Genomic DNA, 25,793 nt, shown 5'->3' with positions numbered 1-25,793 from the left:
AAAAATGGAATACGAACTCTCTGTCAACAAGCATGTTTCACAGTAGTATGAGCTTCCCCACTGTGCTCCACTAATGCCATAACTCTGACCTAACAGGAACAGCTGTAGAGACAAAGAAGACTGTACAACAGATCAGTCCCTCTGTCTATGCTTACTATGGGCTCTTTACTAAGACTTTTTGCAATGATACATGCTAGTGATAACCGAAGGTATGGGTTCTGTGATGTTAAAACCTGTTAAATGTGAACCAAAATGGGACATTATCATCTCTTTCTTATTATTATGATCATATTATTTCCTTTATACCACTGAACGACCTTAAGATTATTGAAAGTTCGGTCACTACTGCTTTGGAGGTACATTAACAATCTGGACGAGAGCCTTTGTACAACCCATTACACAACCAATCCTCCAAACTATAATGTAAAGATTAGATTTGAGAGATGAGTAAAATAGATTTGAGGACCTCCAAACACATACTTGGACAATGAATAAGAAAATTGCAGTGTATATTTCTGTGCTGTCTCTGCTCTGGCTGAAGAAAGGGCTTTAGGGCTCTTGTGATATCAGAGAGACATGTTGACAGTACTTAATTCCTTCCCCAATTCTTATAGCCATTTATATGAACTACAGATGGTTCGCTCTTAATTTTTGTGGTGAACCAATATCCTCTCTTTCTCTAACTCTGAAACCTTAAAATAGCAGGTGATATTTATGATTGTGGAGAAAAAAAATCCTTTTCCACTCCCATTTTTATATTTCTTTAGATTTTTCTTTTCACTCCCAATCCCAATAATAATGCCACAGAAGTAGTAGCTTGACACCTGTTATTATCTTGAAGCCAGACAATTTTTCTAGTCAATTTTAAACAACAATGAACTAAATACTAAATCTAATTCTACTTAAGAAGCTGAGACCTTCCATTACCGAATGGCCAGCGAAAAGGCAAGCGTGGGAGAAACAATGGATCCTAGGAATCACATATTTGTATTTGTGTGTGCGTGTGCATGTGTTTGGTGGGAATGGGGGCAAGAATGAGGGTAAAGCACTTCACAGTGGTTGCAGCTGAAGAAAATTGCAGTGTGTATTTCTGTGCTGTGTGTGCTCTGGCTGAAAAAAGGGCTTTAGGGCTCTTGTGATATCAGTGTGACATCCAATATAGGTGCTCAGCTCATAGTCAAGAGCAGTTGTCATGTACTTTGAATGGATGTACAGAAGATTACCTTTTGCACAGTCAGGACCAAGGAATCCTGGGAAACAGTGGCAGTGACCTGAGATACATTCTCCGTTCCCATTGCAATTAGTAGAGCAATCATCCATGATTTCTATTCACACAGAAAAGAAAAAATAAAAAAAAGAATGAGCTGACATTTGAAATGAGTAGCTCTTCCGGCACAATGATTTGCAGGACATCTCCAAGAAGCAAACATGCACCGAGGCGGCAAGTTGCTCATTTTCAGTCATAGACAGCGGAAGACAAAGTTTCTTTCAGCAACTTACAAATATTAGCTTTTGTCTTGACAGCTTAGAGGTAACAAGTACAGCATTATGTTACAAAGGAAAGCTTTTAAAGTAAGTGTTCATGTTAAATTCATCACCATTAAAAACATTAGAAAGTATCTGTCGAGAATCACTTGTGAATCTTTCCTTTGTTGTTTTACTAATTTGTTTCAAATCTGTTTATAGAAGAAAGAACCTTCTATGAAGGAAGTTTTCGCTGAAGTCTCGGCTAAATCTTTTGAGCAGATGGATTAACTCTTGTATAGTTTAATGTGCAAGGTATACGACTAGCAAAATGTGACACAACCAAGGTCTTTTCACTAAAGTAGTACCCAGATCTGTCTCCACGAGTACATGTCTTTTAAACGTAGATTTAAAGTTTGGAGCTCATCTTTTAGCTCTGGGGAAGAAGTCCCTATAGATTACAGATCTGTTCTATGTCCGTTCACTGATTAATATTTCTTTATATAATTAAATCCACATTTTCCCAAGTATTTCAACTTACACAGCAGCTTAAAAACAATACGTGATCTCGCTATGAAATATATGCAGCCGTGCAAATGTGAGGCTGCCACTGCGAGAGCTAACCTAAATTAAGCACGGCGGAGCCCTGTAGGAAGCCTTTCCAGAACAGTGAAGGGTAGCAGAATATGGATGGCAGTTTCTAAATTGAGGGAATTTGAGTTCAGCAGAAGAGCTGAGCACAAGGGCTGCTGGCCGGTGATAGGGAATAACTAGAGGTATAAAAGGGCCGTCGACCTCACCACAAGAAGGGCTCCTGAAGATGGGACACACTTTCCTAAGTAGAAATTCTGTTGGAGAGAGAGAAGAAAAGCTTGATGCTCTTCCAGGAAGAGAATCTGTTCACTGCAGCTCTCACCTTTAAGCAACGCAGCCCTACGTAATAAACTAAATCTACTTTTAAACTCAAAATATATACACAACTGTTGATATTTAAATTAAATATTAACTCAATTCCTCTGCAGTACAGATGATAGGCCTTTTCACAAGTTACGGGAACTACTTTAAGTCCAAGTTTTCCACTGACACAAGGGTCTCTCAGTAAACTCAATGTAAAAGCCTGGCTAGAATTGCCTTCAACAGGTATTCAACAAGAATTCTGGCAAGGTCGGTGTTGCATATGAAGATAAAGCGGCCAGGTTATATGGACTCCTTTGAGTCTACGTTTCATGGGCATTGCTAAGGAAGATACTGGTGCAAACACAGTACAGGGACAGCAAGAGAAGCTAGCATCCAACCTGCAAAGCTGAGATCAGTTCTGGACTTTCCCAGGGTTTGTGGGCACCAGATTGGTGCGTTTGCTTATGAACTAGCTGTGAATCTCAGTCTACATATTTCCTCTGAGCTTGCGGAGAAGAAGGCTGGGCCAGAAGCCTAATTCAAACCACCTATACAAAGATGCCAGGATTTAGGAGGATAATCAGGGAGAAGTATAAGAGTAGGAAAGAGTTCAGAGTTGGTAGAAGTTAAATAGTTCACATAATTTCAAACAGGCCAGCAACATGTCAGCCTCCCTGAGCCTCTTTTGGGGAGGGTGGGATATCAATCTATTAAATGAATAAATATTTTTTTTCCCCTCCACCTAGCCTTTTGCCTCTAAGCAGAAGCAAAATTCACCTTCAGCTTTCCCGGGGATGGAAGAAGGCAGGGCAAACTCCTTTAATATGAAATGATGGGTCTATTGGACATGAAGGATTACATAAACACGTCTCTTCTCCTTGTAAGAGACTCACTTTCCATTCCAAACATAAGAAGTGTCAGCTTATTTCATGAGGAAATTCCCCCTGCAATTCCTCACTGCCTTTTTGATTCGTTTGAGGCAAGTCCTTGATCATCTTTGTTTGAATGGCACTCTCCATTGTCCCATACATCAAGGTCTTTAGCATGGAGTAAAAATAGAATCTAATTGTTAGAGAGAGCAGATGGTATGTCCATTACTAGTAAAGACATCTTGCTAAACATATGGCTGAACAGGTTAACTAAAGGGCAAAGTGGTTAAAGTCTTACAGCAAACAAAGAATGCCATAAATTCTAAAGCACTTGGCCATAAATTAAAGTTTTAACAAAGTCTGTTTGTTACAACTTCCCACCAGCAATATTCAAAGCCAGGAAAATATTAAGCCCCCCAAAAGGTTTGATTCACTAAGAGGTCACAGCAGGAGTCTCCTGTAGTAGGTAGATAATTCTTTCCTCACCCAAAACGTGCAAAAGCTGACTTTTATCTTTTCTTCCTCAAGAGAGAGAAGGAGAACCAAGATCACAGATATTTCTCAGGGAGTACACATCCTGCATAAAAAAGCTTGTGCAAATTTTCCCCCTTTAATTTCTTGCAATAGATCACCAGAAGGTACTCATGCATTCAACACTACTTTTATACTGATATTAAGAGATATCATTCATTAATTACCTACTTAATTACCTGATAATGTCAATTTTTTAAGTATAGGAATGTCTGATAGGGCTGTGAAAAGCTTTGGTCGATGATTTGATTCGGAGGAGACTCAGTCTGATTCGGCAGCCAAATCTCTGAATCCGAATTGAAATCAGAAGACCCATTAATTTCTCTGAATCGAATCGGAGAGATTTGACAATTTGGCCATAGACACAGCTTTGTATGTTTTTTCTACGTACTTCGAGGTACCAGGTGCAGCTTGTGAATGCTGAGATGGTGGGGTGGATGGAGTACTTCCAGTCCACTTTTGGGTCTGCCGTGGAGTGCATGGGGGACCCCCCCAGCCCTGTGTCTTGGTGACCGGTGCCTCCTGGGTATGAGGGTGCAGCCAGGGTTCCCCTGCAGCCAACCGCCAAGTACTTCCGGTCCACTTCTCCCTCGCGCTCCTGTGGGATGCTCCATCCATCCCAACATCTCATCATTCATGAGCCACACCTGGTACCTTGAGGTATGTAGAAAAACATATAAAGCTGTGTCTATGGCCGAATCGCTCGTTCTTCAAATCAGAAACAAATCCTCAGATTCAGATTAGGCCGAATTGAATTGGGACAGTGATTCGAATCAGCAAATCAAATCACTGTTCCCTCAATTGGGCCAAATCTGAATCGAATACTGCCCGCTTTGCACACCCCTAATGCCTGATTCTTTTCTTATGCATGAGTAAAAGCAGAAGTATCTCCTCTGAAGGAAATCAAATCATAGCTCAGTAAAATTTGTCCATGTTAGATTAGAATTAGGCTCACAGTCTTTTTCAAATGCAGTTTTTTTTTTAATACAAGAATGTGAATAAGAATGGCAGCATAATTGTTCTTACCAATTGCTGTAGTTAGCACAAATACTTGCTCCATTTTCTTTCCATCATTGTAAAATGCCATGTGCCAAACCCCCTGATCCATATATTCAATGAAACCTGTCTCTTGCAGTGAGGTTAAGATCAGATTCCTAGGCGCATGCTGAGACTCCTCTGAGTTCCTTGGCTCTTGTTTAATTAACTGTTTTCCATCCATCAGTTTTACAAAATCAAACTGAAATAATAATGGGAAAAATTATCTTAACTAGAGTATTTTTATAGTGTTGTAATCCAGGCAAAGTTACTATGCATGTCTCAATCAAAAAGGGTTAGACAGTGTAACTCTCCAAGGGGCTGTTTGAATGAGCATTCACCAATAGGCGAGTTGTACAACCTTGGCTATTAAGCTTCAATTCTTCATTCTGTACAAGGAGTAATTACTGATCAGAGATTTAGGATGAGATCTTACTCTTCATGTTGTAGCAGTTTGAATCCAAACTTGTTCCTTTAAATTCACTCCAAAATTACATCTTTGTAATGAGCAAAGACCTAAAATGTTTAAACTTCAGTGCCTATGTTAGACATCCCTAAGATTTAAGTGCCAGCATGAAGATTTAGAAGTTGAAGTTTTGACACTGAGATACAAAGACATTTGACCTTAGTAAATACTGAATACATACACTTTCCCTTTTTCTTTGTGGTTGATTTTACTAATACACATAAAAATATATAGCTTGATATGGAAAAACTTGCAATATTTATTGGAGCTGCTAACTGACCTATAAGGCCAGGTTCAGTTGATTTCTAAGGGTGCTGGATCAGGCCTTCAATGTATTTGAAATGAAAGCCATTTTTTTTACACCCCAAACCAAACCATTTAATGAAAACACAAAATACTTGGAGTATCTGTAGATACCTGTGATATCTGATGTTTTAAGAATGCTGAACAGTTACAACTTCAGAAAAGGCCATAGGAGCTATGAGTAGTTATCACCCCTGAGATTAAAATTCTCATGGACCTACTACAAGATTTCAGGAGAGCATTAACAATGTTTAGATATTCCCCTGACCTGTGATCCTGCTCCATCGTAGCTCAGATAGCTTCTAATTAAATTTCAGAAACATTAATTTTATACCCCAAATATGGCAAACAGGAAAATATCTCAATATGAATAGTATTAGCTAGATTTCCTTCTCAAAACTTACTAGGAGTAAACATTCACAACTTACATTATGATTAAAAGTTAGAACTTGCATATCATTTTAACACATCTTCACATTAGCTTTGTGAACAGCTTGTTTTGTTGAATGTGAATTATGAAGTTAAGTAATTACTAGGAACTCAACTGCAAAAAAGACAGAAGCTTTTTTCTTTTATCTATAGCTATCACACCATGCTGACCTGAAGGATGAACCAGGGGATGCCTGCCCTTGGTGTCTGGCCAGCTCTATGGCTGTACAAAGCAGTGGTAGTATCCTGCTGAGATAGCAGTAGCATCCTGAACTGTCTCCTCCTAATCTGCATAGAGGTATTTAGTATTGCTAACAGGCCTGTTGCTATCCACTCATTATGCCTTGTCTTGGATTGCAATTGGACCATTAGAAGGGAGGGAAAAAATGGATAAAGGTTAATATTTACATCTAAGCATTCCTTCCTGGCTTTGTAATCATGTTCTGAACATTAATATCCACAGAGGTCTCTGAAAATGTAAAGCACAATAGAATTGCTAAGTGTTATTATTAATTACCTGAGTATGAGTGGGTGGAATATTTCTTCTGCCATAAATTCCCAGCAGAGAGTCCTTTGCCAGTGAAATGTTAAATTTCAGGTACACTGGGTGATGGATAGTAATTTGAAAACGCCAGAATAAACCTGGTGGGATGGTCTGCATAACTTGGGCTCCAATCTCAACTTCTCCTGTGTCTATGGCCCGTCCTTTCTGAAACACTAATTCCCCAGAAACAAAGAAAACAGTGAGATGCTGTATACACGCAGAGTGAAAATACGAGGGTAGGCGGGTAATCAGTAGTAGCTTTTAAGCATATACTATGTGTAAAATTAGCCGAGCATTATTCAACTGATCTCCAAATTAATTAATAGGAAAACAACAATTGCAGCTACACACAAGGCAAGAGACACGAGGCAAATGAGTCTCAGCGTAGCTAGAAAAATGGGAGTCACTGCATGTAGATCTTAGGATACACAAACAAAACCTTCTAGCAGAAGCATGCACTAACACAACACAGATGGGAGAGCTGACAGTTATTCCAGACTGCTGCCTGATAGGATGATGTGTAAACTGAATAAATGGACACCACCGTAGATGGGAGGAAGACCATCAGGGTCTGGGGGCGAAAGCTGAAGGCCAAGTCTGGATTTTTCCTAGCCGCTATTGCTAATGAGCTTATTATGATAGCCATAATCTAGTTCTAGAAACATAAAAAAACAAAACATCTGTTGTTGGTTGGACCTGCCATGTAGAAGATAGATATAAGATAATGGGGCATAAGGATGAAGGCAGGCATTAAATCTGAAGAGATACTTGGCACAGTTTCATTGTACCTAGCAGTACATTTTCAGACACCTACAGTATGTAACTTCATGCAATGGTACGCAAGTACTGAAATATGCAGGCAAGTGGAAGAAGCACAGAAGGCATTGCCAAACTGAATCGGAATTGGCTTGCTTTGCTGGCTTGTGTCACTACCTTTATGTTTCTTACAGCTTGCCAGCAATTAGCATCCTTCCTGGCGGCAGATCATGGATCAATCCCGCTACCATCAAAGCTAATTCAATTGTAAAAAAAATGCAAAGATCTCAGGCCCTTGAGCAGAAGCAGGATAAGATCCTATGTTGGGACCTAAAATATATGGTCTTGACCTCAGGAGCCCAGGCCATTTATGCATCACCGCATCCAATAACACACAGACCCAAAGGGAAAGGAATTTAATGGGAATCTCACACAGCAGTGTATTTAACAAGTAATAATATATGTATATAGAATATGGTAAATTGCTAGCTAAAAAAGAAAACTGTAATAAAGCTGTGGCTGGGTTTTCCCTTAGTGTATTAACAGCATAAAGATCCTTGGTGAGATCCCACATGGGCTTTGAGAAATGTGGGTGGCAGATAACTTTCTTTATGAACAGAGCCTTAATATGTTAGGGAGGAGGGATTCTCAGGACACTGGATCTGCCAGATCTGTGGCGTCTCTGTGTCACCAGAATATAGCAACACAGCCAGGGCAGGAGCCAGGAGGTGGTTCTCAGTCTAGTGATGCGAGACGTGAACAAAACAATGCAATGGGACCAAATGTGCAACATGCAATACTGGAGTAGAGAATGAATGTTCTAAGAAACTAAAAACAATATTTTACTCAGTTTGCATTAGAATAATTTCTAACTGGTTCTTTAACAATATTTTGGAGTGAACCTAAACTTTTCTCCAGTTTCCTTGCCAGAGTACTCTGGAGACAGCAAATCTTAATGATTCTTTCCATGCAATTACCCTAGGCCAAGTAAAACACTATGGAACCTTTTGATGGTATTGACACATCATAATTGAAGCAATTCAATTAGGAGGTTTTCAGGATATAACTGTAAGGTCAAGGACACAGTACTGGTTTTAAAGATAGTAGCATTATCAGTTAGTATTTTAAAAATATGATAATTAGACCCAAGCAAATAGGCCACTGCTTCATTGAACAATGTCTTTGTTATGATTTAGACATAGATACAGTTGAAGACAATATTTTTTAGTGGTGCAATACAATTTGGTTGAATTGTGTGTCAGTGCTAATAATCTTGAAACAGTATCTCTCAAAGGATACCTTATTCTTTTTCAGCAGAGGATGTCTTAGTTTAAATTTACATATCCTTTATACATTCCTATTTTTAGTTTTACCTCTCTATAAGTGGAAGAAATAAATGTTGGCATACATAGTCTTAGTCACTTGGCATACACAGTTACAAAGGAAGTGAAATAAAACACCTAATCTAACACTGTTTACTTGCAATATTACCATATTTATTTGATCCCAAGACAAGATACTTTCCCCTCAGTTGGTATGGGGAAAAACCCCCCTACTCTTATAATCACATACAAAGAAATATCACTGAATACACTGTCTGTAATTAAACTGCTGCCAAAACAGCATGTACTCAGCAATGGAAACCCACTACCAACTATGAAGTTGATTAAATGCAGCCAACTGAGTATGACTATAAAACACATGGCCCACATTGGGCAAATATGCTGGGTTTGTTTTTTTATTTCATTTTAAGGGCCAAATCCATTCTGAATTCTAGTGGGAAAAGCCCAATAGTCACGTTCCAAATTTTGACTGAGCAGAGGTCAATTCAAATCCGTGTGGTCCTACCACCGGGAAAATATCTTCCCTCCCAGGCCCATTGGTCTGGGGCTTCAGATAGAGTATTCCTCCTTGGAGGTGGATCCAGTCCTCCATCCTTTGTAGGTCTTTCTTTTTATACGCAGGAGGTCCGCTAGTTCCCTGGAGAGCCAAGGGGGATGCTGTGCCCTTTTGCTGCCTTTCCTCCAAGATGGGATAAACTTTGCTTGCACATCCAGGATTGTTCCCTTGAGGAGCAACCACTTGTCCTGAACTCCCCTCCCATTTGGGTTGTGGCCCTTTAGGGCCTCACTGACAAGCCTCCATAGCTTGTTGAAGTCAGCTTTCCTGAAGTTGAGGACTTCTGTATTGCTGACTGACTTGCCAGCTTTACAGCAGATGGTGAAGGTGATCAGCTCATGGTCACTGTCACCCAGCTTCCCTTCGATCATTAGGTCGCTGATTAGGTTGTCCCCCATTGCCAGTACCAGGTCGAGCAGCATTTTACCTCTCATCAGCCCATAGACTTCTTGCATCAGATAGAGCTCATCCATGCATGAGAGAAAGCTCTGCGACTGCTCAGATTTGGCCGAGTGCTCTTCCCACGAGATGTCTGGGTAGTTGAAGTCTCCCATGACAACCATGCTCCGGGAGCGTGTGGCCTTATAATCAGAGTTGTCTTCTATTCAAGTAAATATGGTAGTATCTTCTGAATGTTATGCTTCCCAGCTAATCGTAACAGCACAAAATGGCCATTGTACCCAGAGCTCCAGTGGGAGGTAGGTGGCTAGCTACTGATTTGGACTACTTCAGAATAGGCTCAAAAATCAAAGATGAGACACTCAGGGATCATATTGGACCAGAAATGGAAGTGCTTATGCAGTCTGGTAGCCTCCAGAGCAAGTCTCACTTTTGAGTCTTCAGTATCTAAACAACACCCCTATCTTGCTTAGATGCCTACAAGGACGATGTGAATTAAGCCATCATGCCTGCTTCACATAAAAACAATATAGCCACTCCTATTTCAGCTCAATTTCTAAGCTAGGTACTTGACAATATACATACTAACCTATGTTTTTTTGCTGTTTCCAGAAGAACTCAGTGAAAAAAGCTTTGCAAATGCTGCCCAAGCATATCCTGAATGGCACTGACTCATTTCAGAATATGAGCAGGTCAGGATTTTGAAAAAGGGGAGGAAGCGGGGAAGGAGGGAAATGGTGTGGCACATCCTCACATACATCACAACAATTTTTTTTCCAGTTAAAGAGAAAACAGACTCTTTACTACTAATACTAGGGAGCTAGCATTGTATTATTCAGTTTAAGATCAAAACAAAAACAAATGTAACTATTGGAATGTGCACTAATTTGCTAGATTATATATTAGATTAAAAATAATACTAGGCAAAAATAATCAAAATAGTCACAAGATATTGTCTCATTAGTTCTGTCGTCATTATAGTTAAATGTATATTCAGACCTTCTTGAGCCATTTTGGCAGTGTATCCAATACTTCACTGTCAGTCATTTTTACACTTAATAGTATCACATCTGAGTTAAAGTTTTTAGCTAGAGGTACAAAGAGTCTGCAAAGTTGTTAAACAGGCATTCCCAGGAATAACCAATAGGCAGCCACATTCCCGAAGTTTGAAGAACGGAAAATGAAGACCGCTGAAAAGGAGAGAGGGTCGTTAAACCCAGGCAGAGGAGAGAAATAAACATGAATCAGGGAGATGTTAATGAGCCATGAAGTCAATTGACTCTCTCAGCGCTGACTAAATAGAAATGCCACTGCCCCTCCCATGCAGTTGGCTGTAAAGCCTGGGTGGAGCAGGTATCAAAGGGGGTGCAACTGCAGCCCTCCTGGATCTGCCCCTGCCTCAGAGTATTGTGTGCATACAAAAATCCTTTTTGTTAAATTATTCTATTTAAAATTTGATAGTTTTTCTAAACACTCTTCTTAGTACAACCGCCAAATTTCACTAGCCAGCTTTAATCCTCCACCCTTCTTTGTGCACATACTGTTTTGTAATTCTAAAAGCAGAAGATGGATTCTTAATCGCAGGTCTCTTATGGTTTCAAGAATGTAAAAACCTGAACAGCAAGGTGCCAATTATCTTCACAAGAAAGTACTCATGGGTTGATTATTACTGATTCCTGTAACAATCAATCTCCTTGTGCTCCCCTGGTAAATACCAGCATCAATAAGATGTCTGGGTTTTTAATCATGTATTAAAATGTTAACTCATAGCCACAGGTCAGCATGTTACAAAATGTCTTCTAAACTTGCTTTGCCACTTTGGAAATTTGATTTTCATTAAAAGATTAGTTAAAATATATGCTTTCAAAGGCTGTCAGGCTCTCTTGGACTGCCACATGGAGCGGGTATATGAACAGCACAAATGCCTGGCAGTTCTTATCTTTCTCTGCAACATCTCTTTAGGCTTCAAGTTTAGAGGGGAAATATCACACCTTATCCATTAGATGTGTGATGAGTTCAGGAAGACCTATGCTGTGCACTCTCTACATCCAAATGAAAGTTGCTGATGTAGGGATACATCGCTGAACAACAGGCTTCCAGGTACGCTGCCAGATAGTCCCCGTGCTTTTATAAAAGAGATTGTAATGGAGACAACGGTACAAATATCTGCTGGCAGAGCTGGGGTCATACCTACTAACCAAATTAACCCTGCTGGCAAAGCCTTCAGTGCAGACCCAGCCCTGCCCAGCGGTGCAGCTGCTGTCATTTTGCGGGGGCTGGTACAGCTCTGAAAACTTTCTCTTGTTTGCAGAGCTGCATCCACAGCAATGGACCCTGCTGCTTTGATGTAGATAAGGCAATAGCCGCCCCAGGGTGCCTTGGGTGGCTCATTCTGCCGTTTTCCACATGCATGGTAATGAGCTATATGTGTTATCTGTTTGTAGTTGCTAATTTGGGCCTCTGGTGCATCAAACAGCCTGAAAAGGAAGGTGTCCTCATTTTAGGAAACTCCTGAGTACTAAGCAGAGAGCTTTGAGGTGCTGAAGTCTTGCTTCCCCTTGCCTTAGCACCAGCAGGTGAGATCTGGTCCCAGCGTGACGGGGGAGGTGGTTGGAAGGACAGGAAATGAAGATGAGAAGTCAAACCATGGGAGAAAACTGAAAACCAAAAACACATGCATGAATCGGGCGAGATCCAAACAGCTGTTCTCCTGTGCGTTTCCAAGCGTGCATGGAGTACTAGTGCCCTTTAGGTTGCAAACTACTTCAAATGGGCTGAGAGAGAAGGAAATGGGAAATCAGTCCAACTCCCCTCAATACTGAGCAGTGGATCCAGGGGATGCACCCTCCTATGAGGTGGAGCAGGACTCAGTCCTCCACGCACTGGAGCTCCTGCGGAGCAAAGCACGGGGCGGATTGGGTTTTACCTACCCCGGTGAGGCCCTAGAGACATGCACACGCACACGCACACAGTCCCCAACATCTAACACAATTTGTAACTCTGTAAATTAGCTTGTCCTTTGATGTAGTGAACCCTTTCCATAAATCCCCTGTTAGAAGCCAAATGCTTCAGAAAAGCTTTTGTTAAATCTGAAGTATATTGATAAAGTGATTTAATATAGTTGAGAATAAGCTGTCTAAGGTTCCTTGGCCCTTTCCCATATTGCATCAGGGCACAAATACAGTTGTGTCTACAGTATTTACTGTAACTCACCATCAATCCATTCTAAGGGAAAAAAATAATAAAAAACAACAACACTGTTGCCTTCTTTTATATATTTTTATTGCTCATTTTTCTTATATAATCTCTTTCCACTTGTGCTACTTTGATTTGTAAGGCTCCTGTCCTGGGGTGTAATATTCTTTCAGTTAGGATTGCTGCAGCAATGTCTCATCTCATCACATATTGAGGAGACAGTGATACTTTGTGCACACAAAGACTGCTTGTTGCTTCCCCAGAAAGACAGACAATTTTTGTTGAATCATTTCAGGGCTCTCAGAATTATTTTAACTATTTTCCTCCTAGTCTTTTCCTCACTTCAAATGCTCTTTCCCCCCAGCTAGTTTTCTTGATTTTTCTCTTTTCTGATCCTTGGTTTTTTCCTGTCCTATGACTATCATGAAAAGGGGGTTTTCTCTACCAGCAAGAGGCCAAGAGAGTAGCAGGACTTCTGTCTTTCCATATTTTTACAGTGGACACCATGTTGCTCTTTATTTTGCCTAAAATTGTTCCAAGTTTCCCAAAGCTGGTTCTAATCACTGTTTTTTTTCAAAAGGAAAGCAATTATTTTGTTACTTGAGCACCACTCTCTTTATGACCTGAGACCATCCACTGATTTCAGTGGGGAGTTGTGCTAAAAAAAGAAAAATGAAGAAAAAAAAAATCAATGACACAACACGGCCCCTTGACACTTGCTTTCAAATTACACTGAAGAGATACAACCTTGATTAAAAAATTGCCAAACTGTGCCAAATATGCAATCTGAACTGTTTTAAGGTTTCAATATTGTCAACCTCCCTCATTCCTACAAATTCACACATACCTTTCTTTTCTGTTTTATCAGACACCTTTCCTCCGATTGGCGAGTAAGTAGTATCCATGGATTCGGTCACTCTGTTCCCTTTGCTGACTCCATTTTCATACAACTGCCCTTCAACAGGCTGCAGTTGCCAGGTTAAGCCAAACAAATGTACTGCTGCAAAAAATGAAGACCGATTAATTGATTCCTAATCTACAACATTTCTAATTAAACTAAAAAAGAATGTTGTGTCACCATTTTCTGCAAAAGTCAGGTATTACTTGCTTCTGTTTAGAATAAATCACAATTCCAAGTGCTCTAATAAGCAATTCATAATAGTACCTTAAAACTAAATGTTTAATTAGTTTTCACACTTTCTTTTGGAGACTGGCCAAAGCAGGCTGATGAATTTCTCCAGCAGTTAATGGAAATGCTTGCAATTCAAAGGATAATGGCTGTATGAATAAGGTAATGCCTTGGCAGATTCTAATGCCACACCAATGCTAAGCCACAAGTTTCAACTGACAAATTGCTCACAGCTGTGCTGAATTAATACACTACCACAAAGTTAAGTCATTCACCTATTCCTACCCAATACTGAGCAAAACTCAGCCTACTGTGTTCCCAGGTCAGTTCTGACCAGATGCTGCCAGACTATTGAAGTGGAGGGGCACGGTCCCAAGCTTTGAGCTCAAGGGAGATCAAGAACTGCTCCCCTCCCACTTTCCAAGGGGTGCATGGCATCCCAAAGTGATTATGAAGATGAGGCACAGCCACGGCAGGCTGCAACCAAGCTGTAGTAGGAAACAAGCTGAATCCCATAAAGGGTGTAGTTAGCAGCCATGTTTCCTCTGCACCACAATAGTTTCCAGTGCTGGCTCAGCTCGAGGATGTATGCAAACGCAGTGCTCAGTTCCCTGATGTGATAGATATAACAGGCAATAAAGGAAATGCTCTTAACATTTTTTAGGCCCTACTGGAAGACTACGCAAGTTAGGCTTCAGCCTTGAAATAACTGAAGACGATGCAACAGAAACAAGGTCTTTGTGTAGATAGACATTACATCCTACCACACCAGAAGTATAACATGATGAAATACAGGGAAGGACTGTAAAGTCTGCTGAAAGCTCAAATAACAATCATTACATGGACATGGAATAGTCCAGTCAACAAATCTATAGAGACATCGTGTAGTTACTAAGAACACTTCAAATCTTTGCATCAGATCTCACCGTTCATACATACACAGCAAACATGATGTTCCATGTTCTCATTTAATTACCTGACAAGGCAAGAAAACATTCATAGGCTAGATTTAATCTGCAGGTCAACCCAGAAGCGCATTCATTTTTCATTTAGGTTAGTGAAAATTGGTACAAGTCTAATGAAGGCAACAAAGTTAATGCAGATTTACACTGATGTTAACAGAGACTAGAATCTGGCTTTCTTATCTCAAAATATGCAACTATTATACATACGTCTAAAATAATTTCTGGTTTACAGACTAATGAATTGGAAAACCGGTACAATTTATGAATACTGCGTGGGGTTGGAATGCTCAATGTTATCTTTAGCAAGCTGCCAATACGATTTGGGATGTGCAGTCTTTTACCTTCCTTGCCCTATCCTTCCCTTCCTTGTTGCCTTTTCATCTTTGTGCCGGTCTTACCCTCCATAGTGCAAGAAGACAGAACTGACAACAGAGGTTTGATGACTCTGAGTGTACCACTGAAATATAATTGCTCTATATGATAAATGAGCTCCTACCAAGAAGAACTGGTTTTAAATGGGGAGCTTGCCTTGCTAATGACATCACTTGGCAGGGGGCTGATTACCTGGTAGGAGGCTGATCACAGAGACACCTGGCAAACGGACCAAAAAAGTCATAGGGGAGCAGAATTCAGTCTCTGGTTATGTTCAGCAGCAGGGGATGGTGCGGAGGAACAAAGCTGCATGTACTAGGAGCCTGTTGAGGTAGGGGTTGACCCTAAGGGACTTAAGAGGAAGCTGGAGCTAGAGAGAGGTCCTGCATTTTTTACTTGTAAGCTCAGTAATGGTGAGATCAGACTCTGTGTAAAGGCTCTGATGGCTGTTTCCTCACATCTACCAGGTGCCTCCTGCAGAATGAAAAACCCACTTCCTGTCAGTGGGTGCTAGTGGTAGTAACTATACACTCACTAATAAGCCTGATGACTTCCTTCTGTGTTACCATCACCATAGGCTATAAGGTGCAAGTCACACGGTAATGTATGCTGGATGTGCAACGTATCCTTTTTCCTTCCATGTTTCTTTTTTTACATTGAATACCTTAAGCATTCTGTCAGCCATTGTCACCAATTCCCCAAGCTCACTTGCTTTCTCTTCCCTTCGGGCTAGAGAAGTGCTGCTGTTTTTGTAGCTCATGCCAGAACTTGGCAAGCTAGCAGAACTGTTTGTATATATGTTTGACAGTCTGTTTCCTTCCTGAAAAACAGCAACTGCATTATAGAGATGATCGCGGTTGCCAGGCTTGGACTCATGTATTGTAGCCTGTGGGAGATTACATGTAATACCACTAGACAGGCTTCATGTGAAAGGCTGGATATTTGAACAACAAAGTGTACTGCTGAGAAAATAAGTTCTCCCTGAATTAAACTGAGTGATGTCTATCGTTACAGAAAGATTGTTATCTTGCAAACTTAAAATAAATCCAATTTTCATTACATTAACCAAGAAGTTGGTAAGAGTGTGAACTACTGCTCTTTGACAAATTACCTTCAAATATAGGTATTACTTGTGTAATAACCAGATTATATGCAGCACTGAAAGCCATTAATTCTGGGAGAAGTATTTCTCAGAAGTTTACTGCAGGAAGTAATACATGTCTATTTAACAGATGCAGTGCTTTACCTCACCTCACCCTTTTCATTAATATTCTTCTTTTCTCTTGGTTAAAAATGTAAATTCTACAAAAACCTCTTTGCTCCTCTAGAATCACAGTGCAAAATGCCTGATAAAACTGCACTGCATGCAAGATTATAGATAGAGACATCTTTATCAATTGGGATTGAGTGCTGTTTGCTTATAAATCTCTTTTGAATATCTTGAGCGCACAAAGCTTCATGCAGTAGGCATGTGCTCAATTTTACTAAACACTGAAAAAGATGTTACTGCTTTGAAGCCCTGACCTCTCATTGCCAGCATAATACTGGCTACCTCTCTTCCTCTTTATACATTCTCACTGCTGTTAGTACCAGTACCTTTTTTGCAAACGGGAACAGCCAGCCTCACTTCCTTCCGTCTACTCGATATTGTAGCCTGTCACAAATCTCACCTGGAAACATCTCTTTTCTCAATTTTTCAGAGCCCCATTCTTCCATCCTTATAGCATTATTACTTAACTCCATAACTGTTTTATCTTCGGGCTCCGTTTCTTCTCCAGGGGGCTTACACATAGCTCCTGCAGAGGTGATTTCGAAACAAGCAAACACATTTGCCTCCATACCGCGTTTGCCTTCTATACAGTATTTCGGGCTACAGTAGACATGACGTTCTACTGTACAAACTGCAGCTATACCATTTAATAGATTACGAGGCCCAGTTGCTCTCATACTGAACTTTGAGATTCAAGTGCAAAAGGGGAAATGCAATGTATTGCACTAATATGACAGATGGTTAATTAAAGACTGGTCCAGATGCTAAGCTCCAGTTTCCAGTCAATGGAGCTGAGGATAGTATAAGCTGTGGTAAAGATGCATGAAAGCTTCTTCTGCACTCCTTCCCTCCAGGGCAAGCCAGGCCTACTCGGATGGTAAGTCTATGCCGCACAAGAAACTATCTTATTGGCCAGCTTGACTAGCAAGCCGTTGTCACTAGAGTAACTTGGAGATTTCCATAACCTGATTTACTCCCCCTCTGTTGTCTAAATTGGCTATTTTAGCTGAAAAATTGTTTTATTGCTCAGGTATAAAGTAGGAGACTGGTTCTAAAGTCTGGCCCACCCCCATCCCCCTGCCAGCGTACCATGTCCATGGCACCAAGGAGTGGGCAGCTATTCCGGCTCTCTGCCACGTATGGAATTTCCTGTCAGTAGGAATCCTTGAGCGCTCTGTAAGGCAGCTTTCTAGTTGTTTTGCACCACTGAGATAACTCAAACCACCTGAAGCCACGGCTCTGGCTTTTCATCTAATGAATAAACAATTGGCCTGCTCTATTTTGTTCAACTTTTCATTAAAACACGGACATTCTAGATAAAGTAACTTGTATCTTATACATTTGCAGCAAACTCAGGTAAGGAGTTAGGAAGAGACCAGCATTTTTTTTTTCCCAGATTTCATTTTGTAAACTGGATTAACCCACCATCTGCTACAAAGCCAATGATCTAATTTAATTTATTCTTATCTACCTTCTGTGTAAGCACAGCTTGTCAACTTGTGTGCTGAAAGGTTGGCAGTATATGAAATGTGCGGTTTGGCTCAAATGCAAAATAGGCTCTCAATTGTAGAGAGATGACAAAAAAGTCTTGTGCAATGAGCACTTATCCAACCTTATGATTGCCTTTAGGGGACAAAAATCCCACAAATATGAAGTCTCTCTAATTAACTGACCAATTGCCTTTCATGTTGCTTACTGTGCTACCTGTATTTGTTTTGGGAAATCTTAAACATCCTCTGGTAAGTCTAAGAATTACAGTCACTTTGATGTAACAGGCATTATCAACTGATCATTGCTTCCACACCTGGTCAGATACTCTCCAGATACCAGAAAAAGGATTTAGTTTCCTCAACTACAAGCTGGCCCTGCTTATAAAGTTGGATTTAATCCATGCCATAAAGTGATGATGTGCATCACTTTTCAGTTGAAGATTAAAAATAAATGACCCGATTTTCATTTATACCAAGATCCCTTTATACTGTTTTGGCAGTATACGGAAGAAGTAAGGGGACTGTAAATGTAATTTATGCTGTGTAATGAGAATTAGGATCAGAGTTTCACTGTGGAGTACTATTTTGTAGGAGGGGTGCTCGTCTTTCCTTAAACTCATCCTGTCTTCTAAATAACATGCTAATGCTATTCTGCTATGACTAAGCTATGAGACTCTGTTACTACAAGGATCAATACTGCTTCATGAGTCCTACATTTTTAATTTGGATGTGATTTATCATGATGAAGCAAGAGATGTGATATCTGGCCAGGTAATTTCATGAAATGAAGATTTGTGCCATATGGTGACTATGTCCCTCTTGACTTTTAAGCACTCTCTTCTTTCAAAGTAATATATTTTTATATCTGACAAATAAAATCTTCAGGACAATTAAAGCCGTGGAGTTTCATTCAACTCACTCATATAAGGAATAACCTGATTTCATTTTTCAAACTAGACCATTTCTCAGAACTAGGGACAGATAACAAAATAAAACGCCACCCCCGCCCTCCTCAAAAAAACCAAAAACAAAACAGAACCAAAAACAAAACCAAAAACAACCTTAACAAATAGCACAATGCTGGAAAATTGGCCTTCATAGAAACTTTCTTTCCAGCATAATTGAGATGAGGCTGAAAATGACCAAAAAGTCCAAAATTAAGCCGCTGTTGGTATCTGTTAGTGAAAGCTAGAAATAGACTGCAAAATCATGAAGCTATGAAACTATGATGGACACTTAATACAAGTGATCCCACAGAAATATTCTGCCAGTGTAACGAAGGGGTGCAAAGCTGGGTCTCTTTTTATATATGAAAAGATTAGCAATGGAGATTGTATTCTTCTACTCTTCAATGCAAATTAAACATATCTGCCCTTAAGTTTCCCTGGGTAATTTCCAGATTCCTGAGCTAATTATTTATATCTTCTCTATCTTGCATCTTTTCTGACTACTGTGGGAAACAATTCAAGTCATATTATAGAGCAGGACATTCCTGAGATATATTTCTTAAAGCCTGTCTTGCAACTTGTGAAGATCTGAACTTATTCCACTGGTGTTTACAGTGTGACATGGGACACAAGAAAGATGGGATGAAATGGAAAATAGTAGTTTCAACATTTTTAACCTCTTGTATAATGTTAATGTTCAGATATAATAGTTGTCCCCATGCCTGGTCAGAAAGAGTGAGATAACATCAAGTTTGTTTTGCATGGGGGATGTCGCATGTTTCTGTCTAAAATAATTAATGCATCTTAGAACCGATGGGCAATTAAACCAAAGAGTTATGGGTCTGATTATCACAAGTGCTGAGGACTTGAGTACAGAGTTTCAAGCACCTCTGAACACCAAGACTGGTGACACTGAAGGCTTGTATTATATGCTGATAGGGTCACATATTATGAGAGCAAATTTCTACAATGTAATGGTTATTCTTTTCTCAGATCAAGTGAAGACTGACTATAGTCAAATCATTAAAACAGAAGCTACTGGATAGCTTTCTACACTATTAAAAAACAGTGAGTTAGTAGAAAGCTACAAAATCAGTACTACAGCTTCTTATACCAATAAAGACTTGTTTGTACATTTATCTTCCCTCCCATTTTTACTTTTGTGTTTGTATTTGTTCCATAAGTATCTTAGGTTCTTAGTATTATGATACGGCTTATCTAATCAAGATTTGTCATCACAGCAGATAAAGAATATTGAGATAGCCCATTACAGAATGGCAATACAAAATTAATACTGGGCACATCTACAGAAGATGTTTACAGTAGACTAATTTACTGCACAGTAAACATCCCAACATATACATGTGCACCCCTATAAGGCTGGAGTAAACTATTTTAACTCCACAGCAGGATAGTGCTTGTAAATACAAGTACTATCCTGCTGCAGAATAAAAAACTCTGCAGCAGTATATGTATAGATGCTGCCCCAGCTGGCCGGGGCATGGGTGTGCTTCCGTGTGGAGACTGCCTGCCGGCTAGCCCCACACTGAAGCACGCTTGTGCACCAGCCAGCCCCTCTGCAGCACACTGGGTGGGGGAGGTGGGAACCCCGGGCTGGCAGGCTGGCCCCCCACGCCACCTGCCAGCCATGGTTGCTCTGACTTAGGTCACTGCACTGCAATTCCTGGTGCATGTGCAGATGCACGCCCAGCAGAAATAAACTCTGAAGCTTATTGTTACACATTAATAGGCATGTGTAGACTCACCCGCTAGCTATCAATACTGAGCTAAATACAAAGAAAGCAAACATGTATTAAGCTATATATATGTGAAGATGCTACTATTACAGAGCCATGAAATTAAAATGCATCTTTCACCCCTGTACCGGTATTATCCATCCCCCAGGATTATGCGTCACAAACACACTTTTAATTATGCCATTTAAAAAGTATCCTCAGAACCTGCCAGAAAGATGTCTCTTTCTTTCTCTTGGCATTACACTGGCTTAAGGGGCTTTGTTTACACCACAACGTAAATGCACTTGCATTTAAGTGCAACTAAATTTAATGCGCATTAAGCTAATGCACATTAAGAGATTTTGGGAGGTGTCTACATGTGCAGGGACTTGGCACTAAAGTTAGTACATCTGAGTGCTTGTACATGTGGTGGGGGTTTAGGTCTCCCTAAATTGAAATGGTGGGTTTTTAATTGTGTTGTATATCACCTGGACAAGGGAGAAGAGATTGATGTCATATATCTGGACATTAAAAAAGCCTTTGATCTGGTATCCCATGATCTCCTCAAAGAAAAATTGGCCAACTGCAGCCTCAGCTACATCGCAGTCTGATGGCTGGGGAATTGGCTCTGAGGTCAGACCCAGAGAGTGGTGAGTGACGGAAGTGAATCATCATGGTGCTCTGTGACTGGTGGTGTCCCCCAAGGCTCTGTCCTTGGGCCTGTACTCCTTAACATCTTTATTAACAACGTGGACATCGGTGTCAGAAGTGGACTGGCCAACTTCATTGATGACACCAAACTCTGGGGCAAAGCGTTCACACCTGAGGATAGGCTGGTGATCCAGCGTTGACAGGCTTAGAAAGTGGGTGGATAAAAACCTGAGGACATTCATTACAGAAAAATGCAAAGTACTCTACCTCAGGGAAAAAAAAACCTGCATCACGCTTACAGGCTTGGTAGTGCTACGATTGCTAGCACCACAGCCGAAAGGGACTTGGGGGTCATGATTGACCACAAGATGAACATGAGCCACCAATGCGATGTCGCAGCTGGTAAAGCGAACAAAACACTGGCTTGCATCCATAGATGCTTCTCAAGCACATCTCAGGATGTCATCTTCCCACTGTACTTGGCCTTGGTGAGGCTGCAGCTGGAGTACTGTACCCAATTCTGGGCTCCACAATTTAAAAAGGATGTGGAAAAGCTTGAGAGTCCAGAGGAGAGCCACGCGTATGATCAGAGGGCAAGAGAACAAGCCTTATGTGGAAAGGCTCAGAGCCATGGGACTCTTCAGCCTGGAAAAGCACAGGTTCAGGGGTGACCTGGCGGCTGCCTATAGGTATATAAGGGGTGTGCATCACAATCTGGGGGAACGCCCATTCACCAGAGCGCCCCAAGGGATGTCAAAGTCAAATGGTCACAATTCCTCCAAAACCGTTTTAGGCTGGACATAAGGAAAAACGTCTGTATTCCAGACCCTGGGGGCTCGGAGAGTAGACTCTCTCCAGAGGTTGTGCAAACACCTACTCTGGACTCTTTAAAAAAATATTTGGATGCCTATCTTGCTGGGATCCTTTGACCTAGATGACTTCCTACCCCTGGGGCAGAGGGCAGAATTCAGTGATCTTCCAAGGTTCCTTAAAGCCCTATTATCTATGAAATCTATTAAAAAAACCCACTGTTTCAATTTAGGGACTTCTGTGATGTTACGTGACATCACAGTGTGTCACGGCCCCCCCCAGTCCTGGTGCTGCTACCGCAGAGGGAAGCTCTGGGCCCTGTGCAGCTCAGGGGCTGTGTGACCTGGCGGCAGCTTGTGGCCAGGTGGTCCTGGGGGAGCGCTGCAGCCATGGAAGAAAGCACCAGGTCCTGTGCAGCTCAGGCAGGCAGGCAGGCAGGCTCCAGGAGAAAAACAAAGGAACACACAAAAGGATCAGGCTCCTTGCTGCTTTTCTTTTTCCGCCCCCCCTCAGTTGAGCCTGCCTGCATGAGCTGCCACCAGGTCGCACAGCCCCTGAGCTATGCGCGGCCTGGTGCTTTCCTCCATGGTGGTGGTGCCCCCTGGGACTGCCTGGGTCAGGTGCTAGCGGGCAAAGTACTGCTTGGGGGGTGCCGCTACCATGGAGGTAAGGACCAGGGGGCCCCCCTCATCTCAGGGACTGCTTGGCCTGCTGGCAGCTCGCCCCCCCACCACGGGAGAGGCAGGTAGGCTCCAGTGCAACGGGCACTGTCCCCACCACCTTCCTGCTGCTTGGGACCACCCAGGAATGGGCTGGCTTGCCCCTGGGGCAGAGTGGGAAGGCAGCAGGGGGGTGGCTAGGTATCGGCGGTGGGAGAAAGCAGCAGAGACGGTACATGGGGCACTGGAAGCCTGCCAAGCCTGAGTTTTCCCAAGCCCGTCTGGGCTTCCAGCACTCTGTGCACTGTGGCACTTTGTTATGTAGCAAACTAAAATACCTTGGATGGGTTTTACCTTGCTACGAAACAAAGTCATTTAAAGCAAAATACACTGCCAAATGTGTACATCACCACGAATTTAGAGCGGAATACGCTGCTGAACGTGTAAATAGCAACGCCATTAAAGCAGTGCAAAAGGGCAATTAAGCTGCTTTAAAGGCCAAGTTTGCCATGTGTACAAGCACCCTTTGGCACTAAAGTTAGTGTCAAGTCCCTGCAGCCCTGTCACGTGCCCTGAGAGGCTGGGCAGAAAGTTATTGCTGGGTTGCATTTATATGTGCGTTAATACACTTTAACTAATCACGCCTAAACTTGATACCTGCATTTGCAGGTATGAAATTTAGGTGTGATTAACCTAATTTTGCCATTTTTAATGCACATTATGAGTGCACATGTGTAGACATACGCCCGTAATGTACATTAAATTATAGTAATGCGCATTAATGCTTCTTGTGTAGACAAGCCCAAGGGGTGCATCTACACATGCACTTTACTGCAGAGTTGACTAATTAGCTCCACAGTAAAGAATCCCCATCTACATGCACGGTGCTATTAGCCTGCAGTGAACTAGTTAACTCCACTGTAGGATAGTACTGCCCGATACAAGTACTATTCTATGACAGAGTTATTTAGTGCACCAAAATACACATATAGATGGGGCAAAATACACATGTACCAGCTGGGGCATGAAGGTGCTATAGTGCAGGGGCTGCCTGCTGGCTAGCCCCAAACCATATCACCCTTATGCCCCAGCCAGCCCCTCTGCAGCCCACTGAGCCAGTGGGGAGCAGTTCCAGGCTGGCCGGCTGACCCCCAGGCTACCTGCCAGCCCTGGCTGCGCTGCTTTGGCTCAACATGCTGCAATCCTGGGCATACGTATAACACTGTGCCTGGGAGCAATAAACTCTAGCACGAATTGTACCAGAGTTTATTCAGCTGCACCAACTGCATGTGTAAATGTGCCCAGGAAGTGACATTTTTTTGGTTCAATACCCTGAAACATATCAGAACATTAAACTTATGATTAACAATCATGAATCAGAAACAAGGAATCACCCTTTTAAATTTATAACCCACAATAAGGAGATAAGGTTCTTTGGGTGAATCTGATATCTTTTATTAGACCAACTTAAATACATGAAAAAGAAAGAAGCCAAACTCAACAGCGACATATATTTTCTAAGCCTTTGCAAGAAACACAACTTCGTTCCCCGACACCCAAAGAACCTTGTCTGCCTATGTCCTCAGACCAACACGGCTACAACCTACACCCCTGTAACCCACAATTATACTTTTGCCTGGTTGAGATTTCAATTTTGTTACAGAAGTTGTCTTGACGGATTCTGTAATAGGTCAAGGGGTGAGCTTTGTTTCTCTGTACTATGGCTATCAATTAAGATGAGAAAATATCTTACTAGTATGGCAAGTTACTTTATGAACCTCTTCAGAGAAATACCCAAGTCAATAGGCAGGGAATGAGGGTCGTTATCTTCTGTGAAGCAATTTGTAGGATTTGGGCCTATATCAATCCATCTCTGCATGTGTCTTCTCTTTCATCCACTCAGAAAAAGCTAATTTTGTCATAGGTCTATTTCATTTCTCAAATTCCTCATCCACAATCTGTCTTTGATAAATTATCATGGGCGTTATTTAGGTGCAAAAAAATAAAGGATTAATGTACACGAATGTAAAATGTATTATCTACGCTGATGACAGCTACCTTAGGTTTAAAGTAAAGAACAGTTTTACAAAGACCCACAAGATATATTACACTGCTGACACTTTGGGCTCCATCCCTTTGTAGGGCACATGTTGAAGTGCAGACCTGAGAAGGAGAGTCTCTAGCTCTGCATCTGTACCTTGGGTTCAGCTGCAATTTACTTTATGCAATATTTGTGAAGAGTAAGCTACTTTCTCAATTTTGAAATGGCTTATTCCAGCAAAGTTGGAAAGGGCTTGCCCCAAATGAATCACTTTTCAGATATGCATAAAGATATACATAATCTTTGAACATACAGACAGTTTTTATGTGCTACAGAAAGCATGCACGTTAAGAGGCAGGTTTGGTTGATCTCACATGTTTTGTCTTGTATATGGACTCATTCAGCAACAGGATGCATCTAATAAACTAATCTAATCTAATAAACTCCTAACCACTCAAACTCTTGATACAACTCTCAAGGATCATCAGAGAAGCTGGAGCCATGCTCCCTTAAACACTGATGAAAAGCATTAACCTAGCTTTCTCCTGGTGTGTTGCCTATGGGCAGCTCTCTTTCTGATTTCTTCACAGGACTTATTTGTAAATTCAAGCAATTGTATTGCAGACTGGCACCAATGCATCACTGTTGCCAAAATATATGAGAGGATGGAAGAAAAGCACAAATATGAGCTCTGATTCAGTGGGAAATAAGAGTTGATTTATAGTGAAGAGATGACAACACACCAAATATCTCTTTTTATGAAATCAGCAGTTCCTGTGCCTCACTGCAACATCTGTGAGTTTACAGCCTATTCACAGACATTTCTCCTAACAAGAAAATGTACATTCTGTAGCTGGGGAGATTTGGTAAACTGAATAATGCGACTACAGATTTTCAGCCTCCGCTGGTTTTTAAACAACCATTTATAGGACCATA

General features: G+C 41.3%; 1 protein-coding gene across 3 annotated transcripts in view; it reads right to left on the bottom strand.

Annotated features, from left to right (window-relative positions):
- The window catches only part of TENM1 (teneurin transmembrane protein 1), a 1,265,690-nt gene that overhangs the window by 173,077 nt on the left and 1,066,820 nt on the right, over positions 1-25,793 (bottom strand). For all 3 annotated transcript variants that reach the window (XM_059732824.1, XM_059732825.1, XM_059732827.1), the window contains 4 exons: positions 13,635-13,787; positions 6,512-6,711; positions 4,788-4,998; positions 1,224-1,325 (listed from right to left, as the gene is read on the bottom strand). In XM_059732824.1, the coding sequence (XP_059588807.1) occupies positions 1,224-1,325; positions 4,788-4,998; positions 6,512-6,711; positions 13,635-13,787 (666 nt within the window). The remainder of the gene's footprint in view (positions 1-1,223; positions 1,326-4,787; positions 4,999-6,511; positions 6,712-13,634; positions 13,788-25,793) is intronic.

The sequence above is a fragment of the Alligator mississippiensis genome, chromosome 8 (assembly GCF_030867095.1).
Source record: "Alligator mississippiensis isolate rAllMis1 chromosome 8, rAllMis1, whole genome shotgun sequence".
NCBI classification, from domain to species: Eukaryota; Metazoa; Chordata; order Crocodylia; family Alligatoridae; genus Alligator; species Alligator mississippiensis.
Note: the sequence above shows the minus strand (reverse complement) of the source record. Positions and strands in the feature narration are given on the sequence as shown.